Source organism: Gnatocerus cornutus, chromosome 6 (assembly GCF_029298725.1).
Source record: "Gnatocerus cornutus isolate USDA-ARS CGAHR chromosome 6, icGnaCorn1.1, whole genome shotgun sequence".
NCBI lineage: Eukaryota > Metazoa > Arthropoda > Insecta > Coleoptera > Tenebrionidae > Gnatocerus > Gnatocerus cornutus.
This window is the reverse complement of record NC_142238.1, coordinates 15,288,364-15,300,767: the sequence shown is the minus strand read 5'-3', so window position 1 is coordinate 15,300,767 and position 12,404 is coordinate 15,288,364. Positions and strand designations below refer to the sequence as shown.

The 12,404-nt window shown below is 34.3% G+C and overlaps 1 protein-coding gene across 1 annotated transcript; it reads left to right on the top strand.

Annotated features, from left to right (window-relative positions):
- Positions 1–3,117: 3,117 nt before the first annotated feature.
- Pxd (Peroxidase) lies at positions 3,118–11,697 on the top strand. Its single transcript, XM_088038479.1, has 9 exons — positions 3,118–3,229; positions 8,996–9,353; positions 9,402–9,578; positions 9,625–9,821; positions 10,021–10,562; positions 10,606–10,762; positions 10,810–10,980; positions 11,032–11,330; positions 11,380–11,697. Exons 2-9 carry the CDS (start codon positions 9,005–9,007, stop codon positions 11,513–11,515), a joined length of 2,028 nt encoding a protein of 675 aa, XP_087894605.1. The 5' UTR covers positions 3,118–3,229; positions 8,996–9,004; the 3' UTR covers positions 11,516–11,697.
- The last annotated feature ends 707 nt before the right edge of the window (positions 11,698–12,404 follow it).

Genomic DNA, 12,404 nt, shown 5'->3' with positions numbered 1-12,404 from the left:
TATAGAACCTATCAAATTTAAGAAATAAATTGGATTCAAACCTTTCGCTGACAATTCTTAATTAAACACGAAAAGAAATTCAACAAGGGAAATGTGTGGTAATTTAATTAATCGGTGATGTATTTAAGTCTAATGGTCAAATAATATTATCTAACGACAGTAAAATTCTAGATCAAATGAAAGTAAAAATGAGTAATTACAACCAATATTGGTCGCATTTCATATACGCGAAAGAATGTAGGAACAGAAATTTTAAAACTCCCACATTCGGTAATGATTCAAGTAATTTTCAACATTGAAAATACAAATAAATAACAGCAAAGAGAAATAAAAAATCAAATACCTAATGATTAACACCATTGTATTCTAATTAACCCCGAAAACGATCTACCTGTCAGTAAGATAATAGATAATAAATAAAATTTTCGAGATCACGGTCGATCGATTATAGAATTACTTAATTTTGAAGAAAGTCTTGGAGGTCAGTAATAAACGCAGCCTTGGTACTCCCGACGTTCACTGCAATTACATAACATCCAATCTATCACAATTGATTTTTCGGAAAGAGTCAAATTTTCGTTGCTCCATTTTCATTTAAACTACTGCACCGACTGAACTAAAGACACAAAATTTAGAATTTTTTAATTTTAAGACGAGCGAAAAATCTCCAATGTTTATCAATACAATTCCTAATTCAGTCCATTTTTGTGTTATTTATATTTGAACTATTTATGAACTGCACAAAATTTCAAAATTATTGAGCGGAAAACCCAAATTTTAGAAAATTTTATTTTTAAGACGAGCCAAAAATCTGCAAACTTTATTAATAGAATTCCTAATTCAGTCAGTTTTTGTCTTATTTTTATGAAATTTGCGAAGATTACTACTTTTAAGCCACTTATCAACTGCACCACATTTCAAAATTATAGAGCGAAAAACGCAAATTTAAAAAAAATATATTTTTAAGACGAGGCAAAAATCACCAATTTTATTAATAAAATTCCTCAATCAGTCAATTTTTGTTTTATTTTTATGAAATTTGCGGAGATTACTACTTTTAAACTACTTATAAACTGCACCAAATTTCAAAATTATTGAGAGGAAAATACAAATTTAAGAAATTTTTATTTTAAAAGGACCAAAAGTCTCCAACATTTTGAATAAAATTTCTAATTCTGATAATTTTTGTTTAATCTTTATAAAATTTGCGGAGGTTACTATTACTACTTTTGAACTACTGATCAACTGCACGAAATTTTAAAATTATAGCTAGTGCCCGCTAGCAAAACCAACTTCCAGGAAACGAAAATTAAAATGTAAATACTCTCGATCAAGCTTTCAAGTATCAATATACAGAATGATTTCCTGAGATTATTAATTAACATTCAATTAAATTATCAGTTTATCACACATTCTAAGATCGTCTCCTTTCGCTCTCAACTGATTGTTAAAAAAATTACTTAACTTGCTAATTACTCGTACGACAATCTCACGATGTTTGTCACAATGGAATGAAAAATAGGCGATGTAAACAAGGCTTTTTGTACGTTTGGAGATCTACATTTGTGTTTCTAGAGCATGAATACCAACGAGAATTTTTATTGAAGACTATAGATCGGACTTTCACTAGTGGAACGTAATTGAACGCTCTGCGACAGATGAAAAACTCCGACAAATGTATGGTAAACGATAAGTCATAATTATATTCAATTATGGTTAGCGAAAAAGTTGTTACAATTATGCGATTAAGTAATATAATGGAATGTGGGAGTATTCTTGTTCGAATGTGATACAGCAGAAAGAAAAAGTATTTATGGTTCAAGTTGGTTCGTTTAGATACTACCTACGACACGTAATGTCTAGTACTGTTAACCCAAGAGTGCCATACAAAGTTTTATCTAATACAGCCGACTCTCGATAATTCGAATTCGGACTAAGCCAATTGACCAGTACAAATTTGCTCAGAAAGACGTGACGTCAAGTGCAAGATTTAGTACGATATATGTCAACAAGGTGTTATTGTTATTTAAACCCATTTCTCAAACTGCTGCAGAAATTAATTTTTGGTGGAAATATGCGTCCTTCAAATTTTAAAAAGTTATTCCAAATATTTGGGAAATCCCTACCTGCGTAACGATTTAACATAACAAGTGATATTAAGACAAAAGTGACAACAACAAAATTAATTGAGCTGACATCATAAAAAAGGTGCGCAAGTTGTAAAATTCAGGTTTGCAATGTCACCGAAAGTTCAAAAAATAATTAAAAAAAAAATCAGATAAGAACAGGTCAGACTTCAACTACAATTTTCTTATCACTGCGTAGACATAGAATTAGAAATTTTATCACGATATTCCCACTTTACATACCTTAACGTTCTCGGCCACGTTCCGGCTAGTCATAATTCTTGTGGACTTGAATTTGCTTCAATTTCTTTCGAAATTTCCGAGTTTATTTCATGAGCGGAATCTTAATTCACGGCAAAAGGTTCACGAATGTTGCTAGTTTTTTGATAAAAATGTGCAGTTGAAGTCCGAAAATGGATAGAAAGTATCCCAAAAATAGGCGCGCATTATTGCTAAGTAAGAGGCTGTGTATAAAGATGGTAATTATTCGTCCAATTGTTAATCAACGCCGATTTGCATAATCACATGAACTCGGCCATTAAATTTCTTTAAAAATCCGTGCTTTTGAATAATTTTCAAATAATGTTATCTTATTAAAAGAAGCGAAAGTTATGAAGTACTAGATTTTCTAATTAAAGATACTTGCTTGAGATAATTTTCAGGCAATAAGACTGGTTTACTGTATTATTTATTAGTTTTATTACGAACGTAGAAACTAATAATTGTGCGTAGCTTCCTTCTTAAAATTCTCACTGGAAACCATTATAATGACCGGAAAAAACCACAATTGTAACTGAAGCATGAAAAATTCGGAATGAAACCAAATTTCTCACTAGTTTAACCCGAAGTGTTAAGTGTTACACGTCCAAGTGCAAAAAGCTCAAGTGTATTGTGTCTGATGATGCAATTCCGGTTTTCCGGTGACTCCCGTGGTGGTGGAAATGCGCGCCTGTGTATGTGCGCCCTCCAGAGCACGAATGCTGATATACTTTCTCTTTCATGTTAATGTTATAAAGTTGGGGTGGACAAGAACTAAGTTCAGTTGTGTTTGTGGTGTCGGACGACCCCGGATTTATTTTAGTCATTAGGAATTAGTTAAAAAGGTAGGTAATGGCGAAATTTCTGATCTAAACTCAAGAAAAAAAACCGAATATTCCTTGATATTTTAAATCAAACGCGTAACCCTTAAAACTGGAACGAAAAATTAATAACAAGTGATTAATTACAATGTGTTAACTTCGTACCCAGCAGGACGTAATTATTCAAATTTTTGTTACATGTGCTAATTCGCAAAACGCCGGTGTTCTGATCTAAGGCTTTTACTTATGTGTATTAAGCCATTTAAATTAGAAAAGGAGATTGTTATCGCGATAATTTGCATTTTAAATATTTTTTGGCACTGAAAAATTGCGGGCGTCCCATCTTAAAAATTATCAAAAATTTATGTTTTTCACTCGTGAATGAAAGTATGGAAAATAGAAGAAAATCTTTAAAATATACAGCACATAATAATTATGGAAAATCAATTTATTTTGCATAAACACTGCGGTTTTAACATAAAACTTTATCGGTCGTTATAATAAAGATTGCAAAACGTTTAGGCGGAAGTCAGAGTTCAAATTAATTTCAGAAATTAAAAAAGTGTGTAAAAAAATTGAATGAAAAAATAATACAAATTCTTTCATTGTTAAATATTAAATTCGTTTTGTTCAACCGTGCACAAAACGTAGAAGCGTGCCAAATTAGAGCCCCACAAACTTCTCCAAACTTCATCAATAAAATTCCTAATTCACTCAATTTTTGTGTCATTTTTATCAAATTTGCGGAGATTACTTCTTTTGAACTACTTATGAACTGCACAAAATTTCAACATTATTGAACAGAAAACACAAATTTTAGAAATTTTTATTTTGAAGACGAGCCAAAAATGACCAAACTTTATCAATAAAATTCCTAATTCAGTCAATTTTTGTGTTATGTTTATGAAATTTGCGGAGATTACTACTTTTTAACCACTTATCAACTACACAAAATTTAAAAATTATAGCGCAAAAATCACAAATTTTAGAAATTTTCATTTTCAAAATGAGCCGTAAATCTCCAAACTTTTTCAATAAAATTCCTAATTCACTCAATTTTTGTGTTATTTTTATAAAATTTGCGGAGGTTACTACTTTTGAACTACTTATAAACTGCACAAAATTTCAAAATTATAGAGCAAAAAACACAAATTTTAGAAATTTTTATTTCTAAGATGAGCCAAAAATCACCAAATTTTATTAATAAAATTCCTAATTCAGTCAATTCTTGTGTTATTTTTATGAAATTTGCGTAGGTTACTACTTTTGAACTACTTATAAACTGCACAAAATTTCAAAATTATAGAGCAAAAAACACAAATTTTAGAAATTTTTATTTGTAAGATGAGCCAAAAATCTCCAAACTTTTTCAATAAAATTCCTAATTCAGTCAATTTTTGTGTTATGTTTATGAAATTTGCGGAGATTACTACTTTTTAACCACTTATCAACTACACAAAATTTAAAAATTATAGAGCAAAAATCACAAATTTTAGAAATTTTTATTTTTAAGATGAGCCAAAAATCACCAAACTTTTTCAATAAAATTCCTAATTCACTCAATTTTTGTGTTATTTTTATAAAATTTGCGGAGGTTACTACTTTTGAACTACTTATAAACTGCACAAAATTTCAAAATTATAGAGCAAAAAACACAAATTTTAGAAATTTTTATTTTTAAGATGAGCCAAAAATCACCAAATTTTATTAATAAAATTCCTAATTCAGTCAATTTTTGTGTTATTTTTATGAAATTTGCGTAGGTTACTACTTTTGAACTACTTATAAACTGCACAAAATTTCAAAATTATAGAGCAAAAAACACAAATTTTAGAAATTTTTATTTGTAAGATGAGCCAAAAATCTCCAAACTTTTTCAATAAAATTCCTAATTCACTCAATTTTTGTGTTATTTTTATAAAATTTGCGGAGATTACTACTTTTGAACTACTTATAAACTGCACAAAATTTCAAAATTATAGAGCAAAAAAACACAAATTTTAGAAATTTTTATTTTTAAGATGAGCCAAAAATCACCAAATTTTATCAATAAAATTCCTAATTCAGTGAATTTTTGTGTTATTTTTATGAAATTTGCGTAGATTACTACTTTTGAACTACTTATCAACTGCACAAATTTCAAAAATGTAGAGCAAAAAACACAAATTTGAGAAATTTTTATTTTTAAAACGAACCAAAAATCTCCAAACTTTACCTATAAAATTCCTAATTCAGTCAATTTTTGTTTTAATAAAATTTGCAAAGATTACTACTTTTGAACTACTTATGAACTGCACAAAATTGCACAATTACTGTTAAACTGAGTACAAAAATAATATAAAAAAATGGAATGAAAAAATTATAAAAATTCTTTCGGTGTCAAATATTAAATTCCACTTGGCCGACTGTGCAAAAAACGTAGAAGCGTGCCAAATTATAGCCCCATAAACTTAATGTATGTTTACCGAGCAATCTTCATTAATTGCCCGAGAGTTACTACATACAGGCGTGCCAACTGTCTAATCCATGCCTTTAGAATGTCAGACATCAAGTGGACAAATGCCAAAAAAAATTGCATTTCTCCTGAGTGACTAATCTGCAAACGGTCAAATTTAATTTCCTCAAAGGCCTTGCACCTAGTTATTATAATGTTAATCAATGAAAAAATCTAGAAACGTATAATTTCCTGCCTATTTAATTATTCTATGTCAGCGACCCAGTCATTTCACTTTTTTTGTCCACACGAAAATTGAAACAAACCGAAAGTTTGTCAAAATAGTAATTTAGTGTGACTATCATTGTTTCGAAGTCATTCCACTTTTGGGTATAAAAGGAGGTCAATGTTGAAGATGCAATGGTTGCATCATCTCTGCGGAACCATACAAATTGGTGAATGAGCGCGCTTACAATTTAACGAAAATAATGACAGTTGTGGAAAGATCAGTTTACACAACTTCTAATTTAACAATAATGGAGTAACATGGGATTTTAAGTTTTAATTAAATTAAGAAAGGGGGTCACACAATAAATTCAATTGCCTATGTCAAAATCTTTCAAATGAACCTCATCCTGCTTGAAATTACCATCCGTATTAATTACAAAAAATCGTATAAAAATAGAAAATAGATTGTGGAAAGTCATCTACATTCCTTTGATCAAAGGCTATAAAAATGTCAATTATCATACGCTCTCCAATAAATAAAAAAATTACGTAAATGTAATTCGCGTTGTAAACCTTCATCCGTTCTACGCATATTGTTCAATATGAATAAGAAATAAAATGCATATTATATTTACAATAATTAGTGCATATTTGCATATTAACCTTCGCTTAATTGGAAAATGTACAGATCCCGTTAAAATGCGCCCTTTTTTGTTCCTGTTTCATTTTTACTATCAATTAATTCATATGCAAAATTGCAGTTGATAATGAACGGTTAAAAATCTCCAGCTAGCTCAAGAATGCGAAAAATACTTCGTTGAATGAAAAATGATTTTGTCATTTCCACAGGGTGTGTCAAGTCAATTTTACAATTTTACAATTTTACCGACCTGGATTTCCCTTCTAAAATATGCATTTTCATTTTCCAATATTTCGACCGTTGGAATTTATGAAATTTCTCAAGATTGTACCAACGTCCAATTTACCAGGAAAACTACATTTTCCCATGTGTTCAATTATGTAATAAATATCCGCTAATGAGTGGGAATATCAGCCGGCGTGGAGAAAATACTGTTCCGAAGATAATAACTTGTATTCTCGCGCCAACAGCACGACAAAAACTCCCATCAATTCGATTATTTGTCTAGATCTTCTTATCGAAACTAATCTAAAATAATATGCAATATTAATGACCTACTTTGGGAGAGAGTAAAATATTTGTTTGCAAACAAACAACCAACGTCAAACCTTAATCCACCTTACAGGGCGCTTTCAATAGCAATGCCACTTTGAAAATCACAAAAGTTCGGTGTGTATGTGCCAACCGTACTCAATGTTACTGTCGCAAAATTGGAGCCTTTCACCTCTTAATCTATATTTTATTATTAGAAAAATCGTGACTGCGCGGTTCTGAGTAATAATATGTTACAACACCCTAAGTGTAGGAACAAAATTGCGAGAATTTAACAGTCGGAAAAATATGTAGAGGCGTTCCTTCATTTTCCAGTCATGGGAACTAAACCAAGGCAAAAATTCTTACCGGTAGGCAATTTAGTTAAATAAATTAAATAACAAATTAAGTGCTTGTTACTAGTGCATCCGTTTTCAGACTGACATGTTTAAATCGTTTTGTTACGCTTTTTGTGCGAAAATCAAGCGTGAAGGTTGTTGGAAACAAAAAACTAATTTTATTGACAAGCTAAAACACCTGAATTTGGTTAAAAAAATTAAAATTTGGAGGTGTCGCCTCTGATTACGCGCTTGTTACGTAAAAAGCGATTTTGGGGAATTTTCGCAACTGGCCGAATTCTTCAATTTCCGATCTGATAATCACATTGATCGGTTGCATCAACTGGTTTAATTAGTGGGGAGTTATTAATAATAAACAGAATCCTTGGCTAATTCAAAACAAATAAAGAGAAAGAAATTTTAATTAATTTATTAATTCGGCGGAAATAAAACTGCTTTCTACGTTTTGTGGGATTTCGACCAAGAAACAAGAAAAGTGAAGCCTAAGAAAAGTAGGAAACAACCAGTGCGTGTCTGACGAACCAATATAAAGTGGAAATGCAGAAAAACATGCAAAATCCGAAATAGCACTTTCCGCACTCGTAATAAAAACATGATCTCTTCACGGAGAAATTTAATGAAATCAGAGGATCTGGCGTTATCTACGACATATGAATACAGATAAAAGCAATTTCGAGCTAATTAAACGCACATTTTCCGCAACCTTTCACTATGTAATTCGATCTAGAATTAGAATACGAAAAACATTAGCCAATTAATAAAACTGTCAACGGGCCACAATAAATTTGGACAAAATACAACCAATTCGTGGGATGTAGAAGTATGCGAAAAATGAAAGAGGAACAGGAATTTAATTAAGAAAACCGATTACTAATTTTTGATGGATTCATGTAACATGTGAAAGTCGTTGAAAAATTCTAAGGGAACCCTTCTTTTTGGGATCGGCCAGTTCCGTTCAATGGCTACTGGACTTTTCTTCTCGCCGGATCTGCCCTTGATTGTGTATAAATAAGCAATTAGCGTATTAATTATTACAAAATATGCAGTAGTAACTAGTTGAGCTGCTACTGACATAATTTTCTTCATTACTCATACAAAATTGAAGGCCTTGTTACTTTTTGTCGGAAAACTATTCCAGTGATCGCGTGAAGATAAAATGATTCATTCCGTTAATTTTATGCGTCTAATTGGTAATTATTGTAATTATGAAATTCTGATTGTCTGATGCGATTGGAGCGTGCTTGCCCAGAGGCGTGACTAAATGAAAAATGATCGCTTTTTATTTTCAATGCGACAGATAAACAAAAAATGATTGAGCTAATTTTTTTTATCAAATTGTCATGTTTATGCAAATTTCGTTTTATTAAGTAGATAAAAGTGAAACTGTCGGAGACAATTAATTAAAACGGCGCTGAAACGTGGGCCGCGCCCCCTGAAATGTTCATTCATTTTTAAACGGAAACAATTGCGAAGTTACTTTCATTGAACTTCTATGAAAATTTATGTAACGAAAAGTTTGAAAGTAACAATTTTATACGAAAAGTTTATGGCTATTGTACTAAAGTAGTAAAAGTAAACGCATGTTTGATGTTTTCCAGTCACCACAAATGGCTCTAAGATATTTCCTCGCTGTCGCTCTTCTTCATTTTGCTGGTGCCGACCCCCGTGGGTCCCACTACAGCATTTTTCTCGACCACACCTCGTTCAACAGACCTTTTGGGCCGTATCCACCCCAAGCAAACCCGCCGCAAGTTCCGTCTTTCAACAATTTTCTTCCGCAAACGCCACAAACTACAACCCCGGACCCTCGGACTTTAGGGTGTGGGACTCCTCCGGCGAGTTGTCCCAACACTCCTTACAGGTCGTACGATGGGTCCTGTAACAATTTAAGGAATCCAGTTCTGGGAACCCCTCAAACCAGATACTCGAGATTAATCCCGGCGAACTACGGAGATCGTAAGTGGTTTTCCTGTGCTCATCCTCAATAAGTTGGAAAAATTGCAGAAGTCAGCACGCCACCGACTGCTAAAAGTGGTCAACCTCTCCCGAGTTCCCGTATTGTGAGTCTTTTGATCTACCCCGATGTGCAGGTCGAGGACCCTAGATGGACAATCAACGCCATGCAGTATGGGCAGATTATTACCCACGATATGAGTATGATTGCTGGAAGTACCCAAGCCCGTAAGTGTCGATTTCACTTAACCAGTTGTTAGGATTTTTTCTGCAGAACCTCACCAGACAAGGTGTTGCACCGACGACGGTCAATTGCTGGAGTTAGCTAACGTTCCAGAGCACTGTTTCCCCATTCTGTTACCTAACGACGATCCCGCTCACTCGCAGACCAACGCGAAGTGCATGAACTTTGTTCGAACGATCACCGATCGTGATCGCAGATGCGTTGGGGGCTATCAGCCCGCGGAACAGGTGAATATTTAATTGAGTAATTTATTCGAAGGCGATCTGTCAATATCGGACATAAATGGGGCAAAATTCATTGAGAAATCTCCTGGGGGCGATCGGAATAAAATAATGCGACAAATTTGGCAGTAGGTCAAACTTATTCTAGCCAATTTATCTGTTACATCAATTAAGAACAGCCATGAGGTAAAATTGATCGTTCTAGCTCACTGCAGTGAACCACTTCTTGGATCTTTCTATTGTGTACGGCAACAGCGACCAAATAGTCCAACAAGTCCGCCAATTCCAAGGCGGAAGACTCCGCGTCGATGTCCGAGGAGGTCACCAGTGGCCCCCACGTAACAACAACGCCTCTGGAGTCTGTTCCATCAGAAGCGCCCAAGAGTCTTGTTACTTCGCCGGAGACGCTCGCGTCAACCAAAATCCCCAACTCACCATTCTTCAGATCGTTCTTCTGCGAGAGCACAACCGCATCGCTGATGTTTTAGCGCATTTGAACCCTCACTGGGACGATGAGAGAGTTTTCCAAGAAGCCAGAAGAATCAACATTGCGGAACATCAAGTGATTTCTTACTACGAGTGGTTGCCGATTTTCATCGGTTTAGAGAACTCGCTCAAGAACAGGATTATTTATGCTACGAAGGATTTTGTTAATGATTACCAAGAAGATGTTGATCCGACTGTGTTAAACGAGCACGCGACTGCTGCTTTTAGGTACTTCCATTCTTTGATCGCGGGACACTTGGAGTGAGTTCGTAACTTCACGTTGAGTTTGTTAATTTCCGTTTAGTCTCGTAGATGAGCGCAGGAGCAGCTTTGGTAACTTGAGACTCAGCGACTGGTTTAACCGTCCTGGTATCATCGAAGAAGGTGACAATTTCGACGAGCTAACAAGAGGTTTGGCGACTCAGCCTGAGTTGGCATCTGATCCGTTCCACGACAGCGAAGTAAGAACCAAATTCGCCTTCCGGAAACTTCAATTCTTTGTTTTCAGATCACGCAGTTCTTATTCAGAAACGGCCAACCTTTCGGTTCTGATTTGAAGGCCTTCGACATCCAAAGAAACCGAGATCACGGTCTCGCTTCATACAACGAATACCGCGCTTATTGCGGTTTATCAAAAGCGTACAAATTTGAGGACTTCTTGGACGTCATGACCGCTGATGTGAGTTCAGATTCGTTCGTCTCCAGTAACTTAACACTTTTTTGTCGTTAGAGTGTGAAGAAACTCGCGACGTTGTTCGAAAGCCCCGACGACGTCGACTTAACAGTTGGTGGTTCTTTGGAAGCCCACGTTCCTGGAACCCTCGCCGGGCCAACTTTCCTCTGTATCTTGACCGAGCAGTTCTTCAGAACAAGAGTGGGTGATAGATTTTGGTTCGAAAACCAACAAAACGGCTTCACTCTTGAACAACTCAACACGATCCGAAGAGCGAGCATTTCAAGATTGTTGTGCGATAACGGCCACCATATTCAGGCCATGCAGCCCAGAGGCTTCGAAAGAATATCTCACGAGTGAGTTACAATGTTTTAATTACGCGTTAATTAAGTGTGAATTTTTCAGTAATCCAGTGACGTCGTGTGAAGCGCTAGCATACGTTGATCTTTCCTTGTGGAAGGAAATTCCGGACACGGCGCAAATCGATCGTCCGTTTGATTATTCGCCTGATTTGTCGCAAGAGTTTGCGTTTAAGAAATAATTCGTTCCTTAACACGTGGAGACAAAATGGTGCCTAAATTGGTTGTTGAATTAATTTATATTTGTGTTACATTCCATGATGTTGAGAGGAATTTTGTTTTATGTTTTTATACAGATTTTATTTTATTATTTTAAAAATAGTTATTTATGACAGTATTAATAAATATCTTCTATTTTAGTAAAGGTGCGTTTAATTTGGGGCCAACAACTAATTAAGGGAAATTAAGAAAATTTTCTTTGATTTTTGTCGTACTTAATTGAAAATTACGAATTCTGTAGCACAATTTCGTCAATAAATCAAATGTGATGGACTCAAAGACTTTTTCTGAGATTTACCGCCGCAAAGAAAGAAGAAATTCTTGGATTTTTCACTTACCTGAGTTCAATAATATCAACCCTTTTCGCTCGTAATCCCATCTTCGGCAGCGGCATCTTAACTGAAACGTAAAAGATCACCAATTATATAAAGGCCCATTTACACAATAATTTAATTGAAATTAAGGTAACCTCGCAACTAATTAGACGATTGCTGACATTTGATTGGCGGAAAAACGATCACATGTCACTTTAACACCAAGTTAAGTATTTAATCGCAATTAAAGATTTAACTCAGTTTGTGTAAACTGGCCCTTACTCTATTGTCAAATAAGTTAATTACGTGTCAGGTAATTACTGTTCTTAAGTAAACTAGTAATTTATGTTGGAAACAACATTTTTCTCAATTCTCGGGCGTTTGCAACAGCGGTTTCTTACCTGGGTGCAATTAAATCCTCTCGGAATTTTAAAGTGGACTAATCCTCCTCACCCTTTGCTTACCTGAAATAAGGAAAAAGGGTCAAAACCGGTGCTTTTGTCAGTTGTTTCGGTGTCTTCACAGTGTCGTGAGGTCT

Bases quoted from the DNA above. Each gene is read 5' to 3' on its own strand.
- Pxd (XM_088038479.1), top strand. From the start codon at position 9,005: ATGGCTCTAAGATATTTCCTCGCTGTCGCTCTTCTTCATTTTGCTGGT. The intron at 10,563-10,605 runs GTGAGTTCGTAA...ATTTCCGTTTAG, and splicing joins TTGATCGCGGGACACTTGGA to TCTCGTAGATGAGCGCAGGA. The intron at 10,981-11,031 runs GTGAGTTCAGAT...TTTTGTCGTTAG, and splicing joins TGGACGTCATGACCGCTGAT to AGTGTGAAGAAACTCGCGAC.